Here is a 21,967-nt window from a genome sequence, read left to right as displayed (position 1 = left end):
AGTGTCACATCGTATGACCCAGTGTCTGAGTTTTAGATAGACAGAGACCTTACCATTCTGTTGCAGCCCCACCGCATTATACTCCCACCACCAGGCTTCACAGCTGGGATGAGGTTTTGGTGTTAGAATGCAGTGTTTGTATTCTCCAGACATAACACTGCACTTTTGCCGAAAAGTTCAGCTCTTGTCTCATCTGTCCATAAAACATTGTCCTGGTAGTGCTGTGGAACATTGATGTGGTGTTTGAGATGGACAGCAATGTTTTTTACAGGGCAGTGGTTTCCGCTGTGGTACCCTCCCATGAACACCGGTCTTCTTCAGGGTATTTCTTATGTTACACCCCTGAACATAGATCTCATCAAGTTCAAGAGATGCATGTAGATCCTTAGCTGTCACTCTTGGGTTCTTTGTAATTTGTCTGTGGATTGTACAGTGTACCCTAGTGTACTGATCTTTGTAGAATATCCATGTCCAGTGAGAGTAGGAGTGATGCTGAATTCTTTCCATTTGTAAATAATCTCCCTAATTGGGACAGCTGGTAGCGTAGTGGTTAGAGCGACTGTCTTTGGACCCAAAGGTGGCAGGTTTGAGCCTCACCTCTGGCTGTAATACCCTTGAGCAAGGTACTTACTCTGAATTGTTCCAGTAAAATTGTGCAGCTGTATAAATAGGTAAATAATTGTAACATTAACATTGTAAGTCTCTTTGGAGAAAAGCATCAGCTAAATGAGTAAATGTAAATTGTGGACCGATAGAGGCCCAGATCTGTTGTAACTTGTTAATCTTATGAACTTCAACTCTTCTAGGGTGCTCTGAAATATCTTTTAAATAGGCTGCATCAACAGAATTCCTTTGTGAAGACCATGTAACCAAAACATCTTTAGTTTTTGAATACACCAGGGTAGGTCAAACCCACAGCTGGATTGATTGGAACGTCTGATTGCAGTTACCTTCTTTCTAAAATGTCATCTTCGTAAAGGTTCACATACATTTTCCATCAATGACCTTGATTTTATTGAACAGATGGTTTAAACAGACATGGAAATGTAAAATGTACATGTTTAATAAGAGTTTATTATCATGGCTTAGAGAATGATCAGATTACATTAATGTAGAAATCCAAATAATTCCAAAGGTTTTACAAACTTTTTCTGGCATCTTATCTGGGCATACATGTTCTTTCACTGAAGTATTGCCAGATTTGAAGCATTTGCACTGACACTCAAGTTCCTCTATAATGCATTGGTACAAAATGTTTTCAAACTGATACTTACACAAGTTTACCAATCTTTTAAAAAATTGTGTGCAATGCTGTCATGGGAGAATTGTAATTCCAGTATATATGCGGTGGCGCAGTGGGTTGGACCACGGTCCTGCTGTCCGGTGGGTCTGGGGTTCGAGTCCCGCTTGGGGTGCCTTGCGACGGACTGGCGTCCCGTCCTGGGTGTGTCCCCTCCCCCTCTGGCCTTACGCCCTGTGTTACCGGGTAGGCTCCGGTTCCCCCGTGACCCCGTATGGGACAAGTGGTTCTGAAAATGTGTGTATGAAAATGTCTGTAACAGATGATTTTGTTCCGAAAATGATTCTTGCCACACAACTGCAATATAAATATTGGTTTGTATTCTGTAAGTCAAATGATCATTTATGTACAAAGTTCACATAGGGCTGTTTCACATAAAGCTTCACTTTTACATGTGTCATTAGATGCCTATTCTCTCCCATCTAATTTTCTACTGAATTGAGAGCTTTGACGGTCTTGCTGTTAATGAAGTCGGCTTTCCTGTATCCAGCCTGCAGAAGAACAAGGAAAGAATACCATATAACTATTGTTATGGAAGGTCAAACATATCTGCATCCTGCTCAAGAGTCAGTCTGGCCTGATGTGTAAACAACAGCATGGATTCGTTCCAGTACAAGCAAAATCTGTAGGTTTTATCAATCTGAAAATCAAGGGCAGCATCTATAATAGAGTAAGACGCGGTACACCAATTCCCTATTACTCAGACACTTATCTGGACTCTACAACTTGTACCACTCATGGAACCACTTTTACTGGTAACCAACCCCAGCACATGAACACGCTAATAAATATGCTTATAGCCTAAGGATACTGGGAAGGGATGCCGTCGCAGTTTGTATTTACATGAAATGCTGCATCGTGTTCCTGTGTGCGCATCCTGATTTTCAGTGTGGCCGTGTAATGAGAGAACCACTAAAGCAAATGTTACAACCTAAAGTCCTCACTCTGGGTATTGATAAACAATGGCCATTGTGTGCTCTGGTGTATATTAATTGCTCAGCTTGACATTGTTGCAGAATACCCATAATGCACCCAGTGAAAGATGACAAAGTATGAGGAATTATTCGGTCAAAATATGACAGTTTAGTTTGCAGACGCTGGCTGTCTGGTGCATGATATAGAAAGCATGATCTGGTGTTCGAAGGGTTTGGCGTTGCACGGCACCCCCGTGACTATGACCACGTCAGCTGAATGGACGAGAAGGATTATTAAAGCAGGAACACCCAAAAAGAAATGTTAAAAGCAGGCAGCACAGCAGCTAGAGCCACCACCATACCCTCAAAGAACCCAGGTTTAAATGCAGCTCCCCTATAGTACCCCTGAGCAACACCTGAGTACTTAACCTGAATTACTCCAGTAAAAATTACCCTGATGTATAAATGAGTAAATAACATTACGTAGCTCTACATTCTAAGTTGCTTTGGAGAAAATAATAATAATAAACAGTAGAAAAATATACTTTAATTATTCTTACTCAAAGAAAAGCAGAATATTTCTATTCTTTCCTGCCAAGCCCCTTTACGGACCGTGTTCCATCTACTCACCTTTCTGTACGCCGAATGCAGCTCTTTGTGTTTCCACATGGCATGAAGGAGAACCGAGGCCGCCTGCCCAGTCCTGGTCGGACCGAACCTGAAACACAGGAGCACCGTCGTTTCCTCGCAAAGCCGAGGCAACCATCTGCACCGCTCCCTCTTTCTGTAACTAATGCAATTTCATAAGCACCTCCGTACATAGTGGAGAACTTTGTCTTGAATCCTTCAGAATATTTTCACACTCTGCTTACAGTTGAAGTGGTACCGAAGGAATTCTGTCACTACTGAGGGATTAAGTAGCATTATACACTGTAAACGTGTGTCGTACTAAAGTGATCCATCTTGCTAGTCCAGGCTAAGCAGCAGTTTCAAACAACTCTACATATTTTCACTCCTGATGGAGCAACACAGGGGTGAAGGAATTATTCTAATGATGCCACTATGTTCCATAGATGTGTATCCTGAATGCTGTCGTTTAAATCCTGCTACTGCTTATAGTACCGTTGTACCCAGTTGTATAAATAGGTCAAGTATCGTGAATCCATTTGGATAAAAGCTTCTGCAAAGCATCAAATTAATAATAAATAAGACAAAGAAGAAGAAAATAATAATAATAACCCGTTCTCCTTGGTGCTCATGCTGATGATCTTTCCCAGTCCGCCCTGGTTTACAATGGCGCGCACATTGAAGCCTTCACTCCGGCTAAGGTTGATGAGGATCTGACACACCGTCACCGCGGCCTCTGAAGGGAGGTCCGCACTGGAATCCGAGCTGGGTAGCAATGCAACCAGCTCGGGTAACACCTGTTGCACTGGAGGGAGGGATAACGACAAATTGCTTGCCTGGTAAAGGGATTATGTATAATAATGAACAAATCAATTGCTTTGTCTCTAGGTTTTACTTCATGAATTCTTCTATGGATGTGGAGCGACTGGCTCACCATCAGAAGATCCAGAGATAATACAGGTAGACATTTGCACACCTTCACTATTAGCCACTAATAACTCCCACCCATTGGACTCCTTATTGGGTGGACCTACCTAGTACTAGGTAGGTTCCTCTATTGCCTCCAGAAAACCCTGAATTCCTTGAGGGATGGATTTGATAAGGTGCTGGAAACATTTCTCATGGATTTTGGTTTATGCTGTTTATGCTGACTAACTAGCATCACAGTGCTCCTGCAGATTGTTCAGCCCAAATTGACACTGCAAACCTTCCATTCTATCTTATCTCCAAGGCTAGGTTCAGATCTGGGGACTATGCAGGCCACCGAGGTAAGCTAAACTCATTTCCATGCTCTTGGAACCATAATGAGATGATGCATGCTTCACAACATGTTGCATTATCCTGCTGGAAGCATCCGTTTACAAATGGGGAGACTCTGGCCATGAAGGGATGCACCCGGGCAGCAATGATGGTTACTTACTGTATACCGTAGTACTCCAGAGATGCTCCGTTGCCATTAAGGGGTCCGATGTGTCCGAAAAACCTTTCCTCACACCTTGACACCTTTCATACATGAATGGATTGATGGATTCGTGCTGGCAAATTCTGACCCCCATCATCGACATGTCGCAAAAATCGAGATATGTCAGCTCAGGTAATAATTTTTCACTCTTTCTGCTGATAACATGCCCTCTGTAATCTCATCTTCTTGTTGTTAGCTGACAGGAGTGGAACACTGTGATCTTCTGCTGCTTAAGCCCATCTGTTTCAAGGCTCAGAAGTTGTGCATTCTGAGATGCCTTTCTGCAAACCACTATCGTACTGAGCTGTTTTGCACTTACTACCCAATACTACAGAATAATCACTGTACATCACTTTGGAGAAAAGCCTCTGCTAAATTAATAAATGCTACTCAGCTGTCTGGAGGCGTGTGAAATCTAAATTCAGTCCTTGTAAATGAAGAAGTGCCTTGTAAGACACAGTAGAGGCATTACATGAAGAAGTCTAATTCCCTTAACTCAGATGTATCTCAGGAGTCGACCGTATAGTGCGTCGGAACCACATGAGTCGCCGTTTGAAAGAACAGGCAATTTACATTAACAAGCAGATGTACATAATAAAATGGCCAGTTAGTGCATATTGGTCATGCTGGGTCAGTCCTGCTTTTCAAGTAATTGTATAATTAAAGAAGGGTGGAAGATAATATTTCCTTAGTTGCACCTACACACCTTCCGGCCTAGTGATGTCCGGCAACCTTCTTACATGTATACAAGCGTGAGTGCGTAACGCGTACGTACTCACTAGTGATACCTAACCCAGCGAAAAGTAGATACTCTGCAGGGGATCCTCTAGGAGGATTGTTGTGTTGTTGGGAGGCTCACCAATTTCGCCATGCACCTCGCTATAGCGGGAGATGTTCCTCAGTAAGGACACTGCTGCCCTCTTCACATCAGGTTCACCCTCATGTAGCATTCTTTTCACCTGCTGCAGTCCATTCTCCTTTTGCACGATGGTGTAGACCATGGTAAATGGCAGCTGCCAAAAAGAATCCCCTCAATGAATCATATGCTGAGCTGTTAACACAAGACGCAGTGCCATGCCACCCTTACTCTCACCGCTACTCATTTTTCCGTTACAAAAATGTTGCCCTGCACAAATGTTTTAAAAGGATCGGGGACATTAAATAAATGTTTCACATTAATTCATTTAGCTGATGCTTTTTGCCAAAGCAACTTACAGTGTTAAGGTTACAATTATTTACCCATTTACACAGCTGGGTAATTTTAGGATAAGTACTTTGCTCAAGGGTACGACAGCCAAAGGTAGGGATCGAACCAGGGACTTTTGGAGCCAAAGGCAGCAGCTCTAACCACTATGCTACCAGCTGCCTATGCAGTTTTTGTATATTTTAGTCCTGCTCAGTCTTTTACAACTGAAGACACACATAGTACCACAGAAAGCTGGCTATTTCATAAATTAATATAAAATGTTTCTCGCCACCTCATAAATACAGCTAACCCTTGAACAACACGGGTTTGAACTGCACGGATCCACTTATAAGCAGATTTTTTTCAATAAATATATCGAAAAATTTTTTGGAGATTTGTGACAATTTGAAAAAACTCGCAGACGAACTGCATAGCTTAGAAATATCGAAAAAATTAAGAAAAAGTTGTGTATGTCCTGAATGCATAAAATATATGTCGCTACTAGTCTATTTTATTATTAACTTCCATAAAACATGCACGTAATACATATAACATCTACAGTGTTTTGTATCATGTAAGAGAATATTGATGTAGGTACTGATAGATGATTCATCTTGTAAACAGATGACGTAAACCTACAGTATCAAATACAGTAAATGTATTTTCTCTTATTTTATGTTCTTTTCTCTACCATACTTTATTGTAAGAGTAAAGTATATAATACATATAACATACAAAATATGTGTTAGTCGACTGTTTGTTATCGGTAAGGCTTCCGCTCAACAGTAGGCTGTTAGTAGTTAAGTTTTTAGGGAGTCAGAAGTTATACGCGGATTTTCGACCGCGCTGGGGGTCGGCGTCCCTGACCCCCACGTCGTTCAAGGGTCAACTGTATATAGGTGTGGTCTTCGTTCCCGAAGACTTCCAACACGGTGTCAGAAGGACCCATACAATGGCGGAGCTGAGCACTGCAAGGCAATGTACTCATATCAATCACACTTAGTTTATTAAAACAGACATGTTGTGTGACTGATTTGACCGGTGCCAGCATTATGCCACATTCAGCCTGAGTTTGGAGTTGGGGTTTCCATGGTTACCTTCCCGTTCCCAGCTGTGATGTTCTGCAGCGCTCCGGTGGCAGCCTCCAGCGTGTATTTGCGGCTGCTGCGTGCGATGAGAGACAGGTACATGCGTACAATGATGGGGCTCCCAAGCCACTCCACACCATGTGGGCTTCTCTTCTCTTCCAAAAGAGCACGATGCTTCTCAGAGCGCTGGAGCCCAAGAAGAAAAGCCTGTGTCACCACAGGAGTACAGCAGTTGCCGGCTACCACTTCTATGAGTTACTACGATTCCGGAACAAAAAAATACTAATAAAAAGTAACGTTGTGACACTACAGCCCGCTGGACCCAGCCTAAAACTTTGACGAGGTTTCTTTACAAGAGAAAGGAAAGACGCAGTTTTGAAGAAACACTAGAACGTGGTCAATATTTAAAATGTCAACGATGATAATACAATGCTGCTGGTGCTGTGCAGTTTATTTTACACGGTTAATCAATTAGAAACAGTGGATGAACCAGTGGAACTCCTCCCTGTGACATGCTACCTGTGCCATGTCTCTGCTGCGGGACCCAAAACAACCGAGAGCCTTGCTTCTAGGGGCCAAGTTCTGCAGAGACTGGTGAACACTGGTCAGATGCTCCATCTGGTAGGACAGGTTGTGCAAAATGCAGATGCAGTTCTCTGTGGACTGGGAGCAGAGACATTACTGCCTCCTGAGGTTCTCAAGAGTTTCGTTTCAAAAGTGCCCGTACATGTGGCCAAAGCGATACGGAAATGTTTTTCAGGATGCCACGAATATACAAAACGTTCACGGTCTTCCCTCGACCAGTTTTACATTCCCTCCTCCCCTGAGGCAGGAAACGTAACCAGACACACGCAAAGCCAGAAGCCGGCCTCTCCTGGTTACAGCCTAACTGCCAAATCTGTTGTCGCTGCTCCAGATGCAGAATCCCAGCTACCTTGTCATCGGGCTTGTGGTCCGCGATCGTTCCTTGCACGTAGTGCACCAGTCCGTCGATGAGGGGTATGTAGTTCCGCATCGCTCCACGAGTTTCAGGCCCCGCTGAGCTCAGGTTGCTGCAGGTGAAACAGAGCTCAGTCGCACAACCAGCTTGCTTTTAATTGCAGAAAATATCACGTTTATTTAGCAGACGCTTTTCTCCAAAGCGACTTCCAATGAACTCTATGCGGTGTTACCAGCCCACACACCTTATTCACCGCGGTGACTTACACTGCTAGATACACTGCTTACACCGGGTCACTCATCCATACATCAGTGGAACACACACACTATGGGGGAACCTGAACAGGGCCAAGTGATACAGTACTGGTGAGAGCAACTGCCTTTAGACCCAAAGGGCACAGGTTCAATTCCCCCTTCCAGCTGTACTAGCCTTGAGCAAAGTACTTACCCTAACACTGGAAGAACAGGCAAGCTCCATTCAGACTGAGTGGGGATCAAACCCATGTCCTCTTGCACCACCCAGGCCCTCTGAGAGTGGCACTACTCACTGTGGTACCCTGCTGTTTACATATAACATTATCAACAGATTTAATTCATAATGTACCTTTCAAGCATAACTGGAATTGTTTCAGAAGTGCCACCTGAAAGAATACTTCTAGAAACAGTATACTCTGGTGTATACATGTTCTCCCCATGTATGTGTGGGTTTCCTCTGGGTGCTCTGGTTTCCTTCCACAGTCCAAAGACATGCTGTTAGGGTTCCCCATAGTGTGTGAGTTACACAGAGTGTGTACGTTCCACTGATGTATGGATGAGTGACCCAGTGTAAGTAGTGTATCTAGCAGTGTAAGTCACTGTGGCGAATAAGGTGTTTGGGCTGGTAACACTGCATAGAGTTCATTGGAAGTCGCTTTGGAGGAAAATGCCTGCGAAATAAATAAATGTAAACAAACACAAATCCTACAAAATAATAAAACATTTATCTCTCAGGGTTACTTTGAATATGTTTCATTTCCTGTTCCAGACATACTCCCTCTTGTTGGCAACAGTACTCGGACTGCCGCTGGCAACGAGCAACAAGACGTCCACTTTGCATGTCAAGTTTGAATACAAACTCCTGTGATGTCGGCAGTATTTTAAAGAGAGGTCGTGCCAAACGATCAGTGTGTAGCTCCACTGTTTAGACGGACAAAGGTTCTTTGTTGCTTCCCAGCGGGACGGTTGCCAGTGATTTCCCAGAGAATCCGGATGTTATCACACATTCGACTACTGAGCTGTGACTCACTGATCAGTTTGATTACCAAGCTGACGTGAATATTCCTGGTTGTACAACAAATTTAGGTTTGATTGCTGCCTTTGCCCTTGGCACAATGTGGCTCTCAAAAAGGCAGCTGTGGAAACCTGGGGAACTGGGAAACTGCAGTGTTTTGCTTAGCAAGTTACAGTTTCACTCTAAAGCATAATTCTTGGAATTATTGTACTTTACCTTGCTCATGTAAAAAAAAAAAAAAAACAATAAAATGAGTGTCAATCCTAATTTATTTTTCATCAACTATTTTAATGCAACACTAAAAATGCAACTATTCATATAAAGAACTGTTTACAGTATGAGGGCAGTAACTATTTTAATATCAGGGCCAGGTGGTACAGTAGTGGTTAGAGCTACTGCCTTTAGACCCAAAGGGCACAGGTTCAATTCCCACCTCCAGCTGTAGTAGCCTTGAGCAAAGTACTTACTCTAAGTGAGTGCAGTAGAAATTACCCTGTTGTATAAAAGGGTAAATAACAGCACGATATTGTAAATTGCTCTGGAGAAAAGCCTTGTGTTTTGTGACCATTTATTTAGCAGAAACTTTGGACCCTTATAACACAGTTTGCCAGAATCTTTACTAGTGAGAACTGCAAATGTGGATAGTAAAATTTGTTAATAAATCTTTTTTTGTGTTTATTCAAAATGTTGGGCATCACATTTTGCTTTCTAAGAAGGAAGAGATCTAATTAATTATTTATTTGAACAGCTTTTGTATTAAAACGGGTTGCTAGGTAACCACAACTCTCAGTGGAACACGTTTGTTTGCGGCTGGAGAACTGGGCATGGATTCAGGTTTCTGGTTCTCCTGGCAGCATGACAGGAAAAATTCCTTTCCTTAGAAGTTACAGACAACAGGATCATGCAGGCAGGTATTTTGATGTCAACCATGTTCAGATGTTCAAGGATCACTTTTTTATCTTTAAGTGGCTTTGAGGATATATAACTTCAGTTGAGCACCATGAAGAATGACATTATTGTACTACACTGCTTTGCCTACACTTTTCAGGATAATCACCGATTCCTTCGCTGCCATCTCAGCATTTGAGCTTCCAGTTGTAGAAACCTTAAGCCTTAAGGGACTGTGCAGTTCAGGAGCAGTCTGAGCCAAAATATTAGTTTGTGGTAAGAAGGATGACATATCTGAAGCCATATACTAAAATGCATTATATTTACATTTGTCCAAAGTGACTTAAAATTATTTACCCATTTGTACAGCTGGGTAATTTCACAGGAGCAATTGAAGGTAGGAAGCTTGCTCAGGGATACTACAACTAGAAATGAGATTTGAACCTGTTACCTCTGTGTTCAAAGGCAGCAGCTGTAACCACTGTGTTACCAGCTGCCCCCAATAATGAGTTCCATGAGTACAAGGCTTCTTATCGTCTGACCCCTGCTCTGTGCGCTTCATATTGAACCCTTACTTATTCAATGTCACGATGCATTTAATTGCTGGAGTTAGTGTCTCAGAAGGTGTTAACTTCCATTATCTGAAAGTCATGCTGGTCTAATTCCAGGCACACTTACTGATAAGTACCTACCGCAGACAGCCTGTTGCATTGTAAAAGGTGTCAGGGTCAGTCAGGAGGTCATCTTTTGGGTTTTCTCCCTCAGCTATGCCTGAGAAGGGTACAATGACTGTGTCTGTGAGGCTCTTCAAGGCCTCTCTGCAGAGGTAGTCTTTCAGAAGGTCATGGGATGACAGGTTCCAAAGTAAGCCTGGAAAACGCAAGTAGGACCTTTTAAAATGAAAATATCCATAAGCCAACAAAAGCGGTCGCAAATACAGCTGTCCAGATATGATTTTATCATTTCAAAGGTTATGTATTTTTTCTGGCATCCACCACTAAATGCAAAGAGGGTACATGCAGCGTAAAATTTATGGGGCTTGCTTAGCAGCCGAAAAGTTGATGGGTCGGTCCCAGAAGGGGCCCTGCCGCTGATATAAAAAATGATCAGCTAGACAGAAGACTTTCCATCTTTAATAAGTGCCAAAGGGTAAAATTATAAGCTTCTCAAGAGCCTCAGCCTTTTCCATTAAACAGTGAACATTATTAGTTCTGAGCTTTTCTCCCTTCTCTTTATAATTTGACATTGTTCTGCAGGAGCTTCATTCCCTTCCATCCACCGCTGGCTTATTTTTCCCTCTCACTGCACTCACCAGTAAGTTGTTCCCTGGTTTCTGTGTCCCTGGTACTCTTCAACACGCTCAGCAAGCTCTCAATGCCACCTTTGTCCTTAACTTCCATTTTGTTGTCATTGTTCTCAAAGACGATGTTGCGCAAAGTGGCAGCAGCTGCTTTATGGAGCTGCTCGTTGTCACTGTGCCACAGCTGGATCAGTCTGGGTATACCCTGCAGGATCAACACCTGGGCACACACATCAACAAAGAAGGACATTTTTTCACCAAATACAATGAATAGACCCACCCTGAAACAGGATATGGCAATTTCAACTGCAACAAATAAGCATTTAAGTAACTTTGTCTGAGGCACGGTGTGTATGCACGTGGATTTGGGGGTTATTCGTGGATCAGAAGTACATCAGATGGGTATTACATTCTCTCTGGAGGTAGACAGATGAATAAAGAAAAAACAGAACATTCATATCATCAAGTCCAAATAGTCAGGGCCCTTGGGTTGTACCCACTAGCCTCCTAGTAATGGAACTAAACCACCATGTAGCAGCTCTCTCTGGGGGAGTGTTTGAGGGGTCCTAAAATTGCTGGTCAACTTCATACTTTTGGTTTACCTTCTTCCTAGCCTCTGGATTGATGAAGCACTTGTGCTGAATATAGTTTGTGGCAGAAACCTGCACACTGGGGGTTTCCTTGCCCAGTAGTTTCACAGCCCTTTCCAGCATCAGTTCCATCCCTGGTCCTTCATGGTTTCTGTATGAAATTTTTACATTACTTCACTGATCATCCCCAAAGGTCATAATTTTAATGATGTGTCACAAGTTTTTTTCTCAATTAAAAAAAGATACTACTTACTGTCCAATCAGGTTTTCTCCAGGAAGCTGTTGGACTTCCGAGTGGATTATGTCCTGCGTCAGGCCTGTCTGCCCCATCAGGCCGTCCACCTCCATGCTGACCAGAGAAGCTGCATAAGAGCCCTGATTGTTTATCTGGGCTCCGATGTCCTTATGAAGTGTCCCCAGGAAGGCCAAGCTGTCTGGCTGTGGCTTGTCTGCATCGGACCTCTGCTGGCGCCAGCCCACACCCCCTCTGTTAGCCTCACGCATACTCCCTGCTCTGCTCCAGTATGTCTCACGCATGCTCCCTGTTCCACCTCTGTAGGTCTCATGCATGCTCCCTGTTCCACCCCTGTAGATTTCACGCATGCTCCCTGGTGCTCCTCTGTAGGTTTCATGCATGCTTCCCACTCCACTCCTGAAGGTCTCACGCATGCTCCCTAATCCACTCCTGGAGGTTTCATGTACGCTGTAGTGGTGTTTGGGGGTGCCAGAAGCCCATGTTCTGCCCAGCTGGGAGGTCCTGGATGCAACAAGGTTGTGGGTGGGTAATGTGTAGGACCCTTGGTGCGTTGTTTCGGAGTAGAGCATTCTGTGGCCTGGGATAGCATGGACGGACAGGTCAGGGCTGGATACAAGTGACCCCTTCGCCCTGCACGTTGACACCTTCTGGCTCTTCCGGACCGTGTCCCACCTTTGCTTCCATTCGCTTTCATGACCAAGGTCCTTTAAAAGAATCACATTCATTTTCAAACAATCAGATACACTGTCTCTCAACATATGCTCACATCCACGCATCAGACAAACACCACCAGTTAGGCTCAGGCTCAAAATTGTTCCATAATTCCTGTCCATCCCTTCACCCAGCAGCCACAGTTAAATGCTTTGCCCCAAACCCAGAAAGAACCCTGCCTCTCCAAGACACAAGTGTGACAACAAACTTTAAAGCAAACAGCAAACACCGAGATGCAACAAATGAACAAATTTACCTGCGCTACATAGTGGAATCCTCTTCCATCGCCAGATGTGCTGGTGGGGTCCTGCGATTGCAGGATCCCTAAAAAGAAGTAGATATATTGTCTGATAAAACATGACAAGATATGTGCGGCCCGTGGACCTCTCCCATTCTGAGTGTATGACGCCTTGACATTATTACTATTTAGTTGCCACAGAGACAACACAGAATGCTAAGACTTGCAGAACAAGCTACTTATAATTACCTGTAACAGCAGGGTTTTTAACTGGTGCAGCTTAGAGTAAGTATGTTGCTCGAGGGTAGTACAGCTAAAGCAAGATTTGAACCAGGATCTTCCTCATTGATCTTTCATGTAGCCTTAACTACAATGTGACTCAGTTCCTGCTGCATGCCACAGAACTTCCGTAAGCAGACATGTCAACCAACTTTTTGTGTCTTTCTTCTCTGTGGGGTAGCAGGTCTCATATAGAGCCTAAGACCCTGGTTACGGTCTACAAAAGCATCAGTACAACTGCTCCCAGCTATCCACAAGACTTGATCAACTGATACACCCCAACCAGACCGCTACGCTCCTCCACATCTGCCCACTTAGTGGTCCCGCGCACGAAAGGTAAAGCACGGAGGTTCACGGTTCTGGCTCCGTTGTGGTGGAACGACCTCCCCATCTCACTCAGAACTGCTAAATCTTTGTTCACATTTAAAAAGAGCCTTAAAACTCACCTCTTCCAGACTCACTTCACCCATCATCTCCTAAGTTCATGTAAAGTATAAATGTTCATACACTATAACTTTAAGATCGTGCCCAGATCAATCCTTTACGCAGCTATTCCTGTAATGTAATGTAAATGCGTATACATATGTCAAAAAAAAAAAACGACTAGGAAGGTGATCAGGAATTGTCGATATTCTGATAAAGTTTTATGCAGCTACTTGTGTGTGAACATCGGTTTATATGGTGAAGGAAACAAACTGTACTCAAGAATCACACATCTGCAGCTCTGTCTCTTTCTGCTAATGCAATGAACACAGTATTTTCTATGAGATGTACGTTGTGTCTACTAAATGAATACATGTAAATGTACAGTAAACGCAGGCAGAACGCAGCAGGTTGCGCTATAAAAACCTGAATGACTCCAGTAAAATATTCAGCTGCATTCAAAAACTGAAACAATACAATAATAACAAATAATAACTACAGTCTGTATATTAGAACCAATGCACCATTACTGGCATGTCTGAGAGGCCACTAAACCAGAATCTCCTTGTATTTCCTGCGAACACCAAAGTGAAAGTAAACAAAGAATGTTTAGCAAGTGAAAATACACTGTATACCAGTGTTTATTACACATAACCTTTAAATAAATCTGCATTTCTGGAGCAGGGTACAGAGAACAGAATGCACACTACGTTTAATAAGGTCATTCCTTAGCAAATGATTTTCAAAACATTTTGAGGGGATATTTATTTGGGTTTTACCAAAAGAGCACTGAGGACATATAAATAAAGAGAAACTGTGATTAGCTGTTCAGTTCAACTTGGCATTTCATTTTACCTCAGTCTACAGTAACACTCAGTCCCCACAGAGCATCTAATTCTTGCTGTAATGTCCTTAACAGGAAATTATTACATGACTTATATATTACTCTTCTTATTAACGAATATATTTCCAAGTTTCATTACTGAAATTCTTCTTAATTTCTAAACAGTGTGTGATTCTTTTACATATGGTTTGGTACTGTGTGGCGCCATAATTATTATTCAAGAAGGTAGATGCATCCCAAAATTCAATTATTTTCAAAAACAAGCACTACAGGAAAAAAAAAAAAAAAAAGATATCTTACAATATTATGATTTATCCTTTTTAATAACCTAATGAACTATTGTCTATTTCAGGTGTTTATTCAGAAAATGAACAGAGAGTGAGGCGGGCACACACTCCTCAAGAGAGACACACATACAGTTTGTGTACATTATTGAAGATGATGTTTACATAAAAAAAGGAGTCGTGTTAACTTTTGTTTTACAGCAAATATATAATATTGTACTATAGAATATAGTATTGTTTCTACACTTTGAACGTGGCAGTCACGCCTCCCATCATCTTTCACACGCCTCCTACGCGCCTTTCTGAGCGCGAGCCCGCACAGCGACTGAATCGGGCGCGAGAAGCGTCCGTTTACCGTTGGGCGGCTTCCTCGCGCTCTTCCGCGTGAGCGTGAGCTGCACTTGGCGCTGGACACGCGAGCTCCTGTCGGCCGAAAGCCCGCGCGCGCCGCACATCTCCCCTTCTGGCGGGAGCGCCAGGCTCGTGTCGTCAGCCAGCAGCGCGGCGCCTTGCGGTGCGGGCAGCGCCGACTTGATGAAGAAGTCCGTGTCGGTCGATGCCATGTCCCTCGTTCCTGCGCTTGTTTCGCTTTTCGCCAGTCAAGTCTGCGCTGTGCACGTAGCACTTTCACGCAGACGTGTGTGAGAAAGTCAGCCGAGCTGCTGTCGCCTTTGTGTGGCCCGCGATGCGTGTGCTGGTGACTCAGCTCAGGTGAGGCGTCCCGTCGAGGGTGTGGTCCGCCGGTCTATTCTTTTACAAGAGCCAGTGGAGGAAGTACAGTAGTACTGTGTGTTTTTTTTTCCTGCCTTGTCCTCTCTGCAGCTCCAGTTTGAGGAAGTTAGAGTCCTCTTGTAAATATCCTGCACTGAAACCAAGGCCCGTCCCACTCCCTCCCTCAGTGAACCAGAGGCCTTGCTTTCGGGGTTTGGGGGGAGGGGGGTGACTGGCACAACGCCCGAGTATCACGCACAAATGTCACTAATGTCTCCTAATTTCATAAGCCGGTCGAGGCACGTTCATCTCCACGCATTACATCCTATTACATCCCCTAGAAATTACGGGCTTTATTGGCTTCTCTTTAGAAGCACAAATCTTCCCGTTATCTTGCCTTGTTTCTGTAATCTGGAATTTACTAGATGTTTCTTGAAAATTATAGCCTAGTTACAGTCAGTAACATACATCAGCAAGTTACATACGTTGGTGCCACTGGCATCTGTAGTTGGCTCTGTTATTATTGACAGTTATTACTGCCTCAATAGCAGTCTCTGCATCCAGTGAAGACCACCCTTTATGTGGTACTGTCTTTCAAACCAGGTTCCTAATGCAATGTGATCACTAAAGGCTTGAACCATAGTGGGAAAAGGTGAGTGACTGTTTTGTGTGTCAGACTCATTTTGCTCAGTTGTAAATTATTCATAAATGAGGTGCTTAGTCACAGGTGGTGGTGGGAAGAGGGTGAGGTTTAATGTGTTCTGTTCTGTATACGGTTTCATGCTTTGGCACTGGGTCAGCAAAGCGCTAAATCTTGGCTGTGTTAATGGACTGGGTTCTTAGGCTCTTTGCTGTGACACCTAGTTCTGGAGGTGTAGACCTTCATTCAGTGCTCAGTGGCAAGGTGTAGTATTTTTGCTTTATGCAAACAGTAAGAGTTAAATGTTGTTTACATACTGGCTCTATCCTTTTATCTCAACTTACCTTGCCTAGTTTTATATTTAAGAATTTCTTCGATGAGATAACCTTCATAAAATCAACTTTTTACTGAATAAATGTATTAATCTGTTCCTTAGGTGAAGATTTAATCCAAACCAAGACTTCCATTTCATATACATATACACACACTTTCTGAACCGCTTGTCCCATACGGGGTCGCGGGAGCTTAACCCAGTAGCTCAGGGCGCAGGGCTGGAGGGGGAGGGGATGCACCCAGGACAGGACACCAGTCCATTGCAAGGCACCTCAAGTGGGGCTCGAACCCCAGACCCACCAGAGAGCAGGGCCCAGTCCAACCCACTGCGCCACTGCACCACCGTGCCTCCCCCCACTTCATATAGCTGGGTGTTTTACTAAGACAGTTCAGGTAAAGTACCTTTTTCAAAAGATGCTGCTACGGTAGTGTCACGCCCACGTCCTCAGCACAAACAGACGCACCTGTGGCAGATCAGGGAGAGGACGCATAAAAGGACAGCACCAGGTCCACCGAATTGTGGGATCTCGTTGAGCCAACTGCACATCTTTGTCAATGCTTTCCTACCATCTCTCCCGTGATCATTTTCCCAATTCCTGTGCCCTTTTCTCTATGGTTTCCTGGTGTCCAGACCTTTTGGCTTTGTTCTTCAGTTTACGGCTTTGGATTATTCCTCCTGTTCTGATGTTAGCTCATCGGTAACTCCTGCTTGTTGTTTGACATCTCTATTTCGCCTGCCCCTTATTGGATACCTCTGCTAAATAAACAGTGCACACGCACTTGGGTCCATCACCTCCTTGATAACATAACAGAAGGCTCCACCTCACCTTCGGACCCAGCGGTGCTGGATCATTTACAGCAGGTGCTCTCGTCTCAGTTCCCACAAGCAGACTTTGACCAGATTCGCCGAGGCATTTCAGTGACTGGCCCAAGTTCTGCAGGAGAAGGGAGTACTGGACCTGACTGAGACTGAGACCGCAGAGGGAGTCACAGCGGTGCTTATGTCCCCAGCACCGCCCGTCCCGGTTCAAGATCCACGTCTAGCCACCCCAGAGCGCTTCAACGGCATGCCTGCACGATGTCAAGGGTTCCTCATGCATTACGAGCTCACCTTCGCCAGCCTGCCCTATGTGTATCAGACATCTGAAAGTAAGATAAACTATCTCCTGGCTTTACCGACAGGTTTGGCGCTTGAGTAGGCTATGGCTGCCTGGATGAAACGCGCCCAGATCACCTACTGTATGCCGAATTTAAGAAATGCTTTAAGGCAGAGTTCGGCCAATCCCTGTCAGCCTGTGCCGCCAGCGATCGCTTGATGCGAATACGACAGGGAGATCGCTAAGTGGCCTATTACTCTCTTGAGTTTCGGACCCTGGCGGAGCAGAGTGGCTGGAATGAGGCATTGCTCAAGGTGAGTTTTCGACTTGGCCTGAGTCGCCAGATCCAAGCAGAGCTCCAGTATCGAGGGGAGGACTGGACCTTGGATCAGTTCATCGAGACCGCAGTGGCCATTGATAACCTGGCCCGTGACAGAGAACCCAGACCCCGGCTGCCTTTACCAGTTCCCCACGTCCCCGGAGACGCACCCGAACCCATGCAGATCGGGCACAGACGCTTGACCTCAGAAGAAAGGCAGTGCCGCTTCCGGGACCGCTTGTGCCTCTACTGTGGTGTTTCAGGTCACTTCCATGCTGCCTGCCCAGCCCATCTGGGAGACAAGGTTGGTGGTGTGCGCCATATGGGTTCACAACTCACTATAGTCCTGTACTTGGGGGAGGACCGGGTTTGCATGTGGGTCCTGGTGGATTCGGGAGCCGCGGGGTATTTTATGGATATCGGCTTTGTAGAAACCCAGGGTGTGCCCTGAAGGTCATGTGACATTGTGTTACGGGTGAGCGCCCTTGACGGACAACCCCTAGGGACCGGGGTGGTGGAGGTCCGAATGGCCTCGTTGGATCTTAGAGTAGGGGCTTGTCATCATGAGCAGCTTAGCTTCTTTTTAATCAAAACCCCAGATGTTCCCCTCATCCTGGGTTTTCCCTCGCTGGCCCAGCACAATCCAGTGTTTTGCTGGAGTAAGGGGGAGCTTATCGCATGGGGGCCTCAGTGCAGAAAGACGTGTCTGTCTGTGCCACGCAGGGCCACCTCGGCAGACGGCTCTGAAAATCCCCAAAAGGTTGTTGTTCCTGTGGAATATCATGATCTCCAGGAGGTCTTTAGTAAAGAGCAAGCAGCAGTGTTGCCCCCACACCAACCCCAGGACTGGGCCATAGACCTCCTCCCAGGTACAACACCTCCCCGAGGCAGGGTCTGCCCCCTCTTGTTGCCGGAGTAGGAGGCCATGCACCATTATGTGACCGAGGCTGTGGAGGCAGGCATCATTAGACCATCGACCTCTCCGGCCTCAGCTGGATTCTTTTTATTAGTAAGAAGGACAGGGGCCTCCGTCCATGTATCGATGGTCGGGGTGTCAATAACATCACCATCAAATATCCTCATCCCTTACCTTTGATTACTGCGGCACTTGAGCAAGTGCATGGGGCACAGATATTCACCAAGCTGGATCTCTGTAGTACGTACAATCTGGTTCGGATCTGGGAGTGGGACGAATGGAAGATGGCTTCCAGCACCACCCTGGGCCACTATGAGTATCTCGTAATGCCCTTTGGCCTAGCTAACGCACCCAGTGTGTTCCAGGCTTTCGTGAACTATGTGTTGGGTGACCTGGTCAACAACGGGGTTCTAGTGTACCCGGACGACATTTTAATCTATCCCAGGTCCAAGAGACAACACATCACACAGGTAACGGAGGTTCTGCAATGCCTACTACACCACCGCCTGTTTGTGATAGCGGAAAAATGTTTGATCCACCAGGAACAGGTCACGTTCCTCGGCTTCCTCCTGAGCAAAGGAGGGGTGGCTATGGATTCAGAGAAAGTCCGAGCAGTGACAGAGTGGCCTCGTCTCAGGACAGTGCAGGCATTGCAGAGGTTCCTGGGGTTCGCCAACTTCTACAGGCGGTTTATCCGGGGCTACAGTATGGTGGCCGCTCAGTACAAGGAAAACGTAGAAACCTGGTGAGTGGCACCTCCAACTCTGCAGGCTTTGGTACAAGCAACAAGCAGACAGACATCGGCGCCTGCTATCCCTTGTGCCAGGCCGGAGAGTGTGGTTGCCTACCAAAGATCTCCAGCTGAAGCTGCCCGCCAAGAAACTCAGCCCTCGGTATATCGGCCCGTTGAAGGTCCTCTGTCGCGTTACTGCAGTTTCTTACAGGCTCCAATTCCCCCCAAGTGGCAGGTAAATCCAATCTTCCACATGTCCCTCTTGAAGTCCTGTGCTGTTTCCCTGCACCAACAGCCTGTGGAAGTCTCTCCTCCTCTACCAGTACAAGTGGGTGGGGGGTCCGCGCATGCAGTCCGGGAACTCCTAGACTCCCACTGCCGGAGAGGGGAATTGCAGTAGCTGGTTGATTGGGAGGTCTATGGTCCAGAAGAGCAATGCTGGGTGCCAGCCCGTGATGTGTTGGATCCTGTCCTTATCTCTGATTTTCACAGGGACCACCCGGATCGGCTGGCTCCGAGATCCCAACGTCCTCACTACAAACGGGTGCACCTGTGGCAGATCAGGGAGAAGACACATAAAAGGATGGCACCAGATCGACCGAATCGCGGAACCTTGCTGAGCCAGCTCTATTTCACCTGCCCCTTATCGGATACCTCTGCTAAATAAACAGTGGACCTTCACTTGAGTCCGTCACCTCCTTGATAACATGACAGGTAGGGAGAAAGGTATTTGCAAAACTTCAGGTTTCTCAGGCTATGTCTTAAATTGCTAAGTTACATGCTTCATTTTTACCTGTGTTTATCGTGATAAAACTCAACACTTTCAAACAGTCTTAAGCAAAATTTTAAAATATTAATTAGCCTATCCTTTCCATTTGTGGATAAGCCATCTGAATTTAATTTATGTATAATCATTTGTCACGCAACAGGGTTAATTCTGTCCATGAAATCACCCCTTTGTGTGAATTCCCATTGTGAGAGGGGTCAAATTACCGTTATTTCTTATGGAAAATATCTGGTTCCTAGACAAAAACATGTCAACACGTTAATTAAAATTCCAGAATAAAAGGTATTTTTATGCATGGCCACAATAGCACCAACATATTTTATAATATTCATTCATTATTAATTCCTGCACACATAGTGTAGGGTCACAGAGGTCTGTATTCTATCTGGGAAACGGCACGAAGCAGGCTACACCATGGATGGAGACATTCAGATAATTTGGCTTGTGAATGTTTATAATACAAAGAAATCAGCTTTTAGTATGGCTTTGCTGGTAGTATAGTGCTTAACATCACTGCTGTTGAACCCAAAGGTTACAGGTTCAACTCCCAGCTTTAGTCCCCTTGAATTATGTACTTACATTAAAATTGCTCTTGTAAAATTACTCAGCTGTATAAAAGGGTAAATAATTGTAAGTTCCTTTGGAAATAAGCATGTAAGAAGAAGGGGCAGACATAGTCGCGTGAGTTGCTAGTGTGGGGGGGGTTTATGGGTTGCGGGGCTCACAGAAAGACGGGGGAGGCGGAAACGGGGGTGCAGGGACCTGATGTCCCATAGGGGTGCTAGGTGGGGAACGCGGAGTTCGGGGTCGCTGTCGCTCTCAGGGTCGTGCTGTCTCACTTCCCAAGGTCGTCTCTCCTGTGAGGTCCTCAGACTCACTCACTTCACTGCTGGGGGAAGAAATAGAAGCGTTGATTATTGTCAGCTGCCGTTGTTCCTTCCCCGGCTCCGCCCCCCCTTTGAACCACCTCGGTGTGTTACACAGCATAACTACTACTACTAACTACTAATGCCTACTACCCCTCTTGGGGCATAAGCCGTCAACAAGGGCTCTCCAGGCATCTCTGTCCTGGGCCAGTTTTTCCAGTTTTCCCCAGGTGTGGCCCATCCTGTTGGTTTCTGCATCCAGGTGGCGTCGCCATGTGTTTTTTGGCCGGCCTCGCTTCCTCTTGCCTTGGGGGTTCCACGTGAGGGGTCTTCTTGCAGTGTTTGAAGCTGGCTTTCGCAGAGTATGGCCGATCCATCGTCAGCGTCTTTGCAGGATATCATCCTCAGCTGGTTGTTGTCCTGATCTCTGCCATAGCTCTTGGTTGCTGATGATCACGGGCCAGTGGATCCTGAGAATCTGTCGCAAACAGTTGTTAATGAATGTCTGTATCTTTTTTGTGGTGGTGACGGTGGTCCTCCAGGTCTCTGCTCCGTAAAGTAGGACTGACTTTATGTTGGAGCTGAAAATTCGGGTCTTGATCTTAACTGTCAGAACTCTGGACCCCCACACGTTCTTCAGTTGCAGGAAAGCTGCCCTTGCCTTACCTATTCTGACTCTGACGTCGACGTCTGTCCCACCCTGCTTGTCGATTATGCTGCCAAGGTAGGAGAAGCTGTCCACCTCTCCTAACGCTTCACCATCAAGTATGATTGGAGAGTCCTTGCCTGCATTGACCCTCAGTATCTTGCTTTTCCCTCTGTGGATGATGAGACCTACTCGTGCTGAGTTCTCTGCCACAGTGCTGATCTTCTCCTGCATTTGTTGGTGGGTATGTGAGAGAAGGGCGAGGTCATCTGCAAAATCCAAGTCATCCAACTGTTCCCAAGGTGTCCATTGGATCCCAA

At 45.4% G+C, this 21,967-nt stretch overlaps 1 protein-coding gene and 1 long non-coding RNA gene across 2 annotated transcripts; one reads left to right on the top strand and one right to left on the bottom strand.

Moving 5' to 3' along the window:
• Positions 1-1,490: 1,490 nt before the first annotated feature.
• pkp2 (plakophilin 2) lies at positions 1,491-15,626 on the bottom strand. The gene is made up of 13 exons (XM_018751265.2): positions 14,955-15,626; positions 12,788-12,855; positions 11,818-12,524; positions 11,577-11,715; positions 10,987-11,194; positions 10,367-10,544; positions 7,512-7,629; positions 7,097-7,240; positions 6,587-6,763; positions 5,163-5,316; positions 3,454-3,646; positions 2,845-2,932; positions 1,491-1,791 (listed from the first exon to the last, which is right to left on the bottom strand). Exons 1-13 carry the CDS (start codon positions 15,160-15,162, stop codon positions 1,723-1,725), a joined length of 2,451 nt encoding a protein of 816 aa, XP_018606781.2. The 5' UTR covers positions 15,163-15,626; the 3' UTR covers positions 1,491-1,722.
• Positions 15,238-19,914, top strand: LOC108933876 (uncharacterized). The gene is made up of 2 exons (XR_001966092.1): positions 15,238-15,310; positions 19,841-19,914. It is a non-coding gene; the product is annotated as an uncharacterized LOC108933876 (long non-coding RNA).
• Positions 19,915-21,967: the final 2,053 nt, after the last annotated feature.

The sequence above is a fragment of the Scleropages formosus genome, chromosome 2, assembly GCF_900964775.1.
Source record: "Scleropages formosus chromosome 2, fSclFor1.1, whole genome shotgun sequence".
NCBI lineage: Eukaryota > Metazoa > Chordata > Actinopteri > Osteoglossiformes > Osteoglossidae > Scleropages > Scleropages formosus.
Note: the sequence above shows the minus strand (reverse complement) of the source record. Positions and strands in the feature narration are given on the sequence as shown.

What these genes read in the sequence shown, in the direction of transcription:
- pkp2 (XM_018751265.2), bottom strand. Translation starts at nt 15,162, where the DNA reads ATGGCATCGACCGACACGGACTTCTTCATCAAGTCGGCGCTGCCCGCA. An exon ending in CGAGGTGCATGGCGAAATTG is followed by an intron (nt 3,647 to 5,162) that starts GTGAGCCTCCCA and finishes CCCTCCCTCCAG; the next exon opens with TGCAACAGGTGTTACCCGAG. An exon ending in ATGAGCACCAAGGAGAACGG is followed by an intron (nt 2,933 to 3,453) that starts GTTATTATTATT and finishes CCTGTGTTTCAG; the next exon opens with GTTCGGTCCGACCAGGACTG.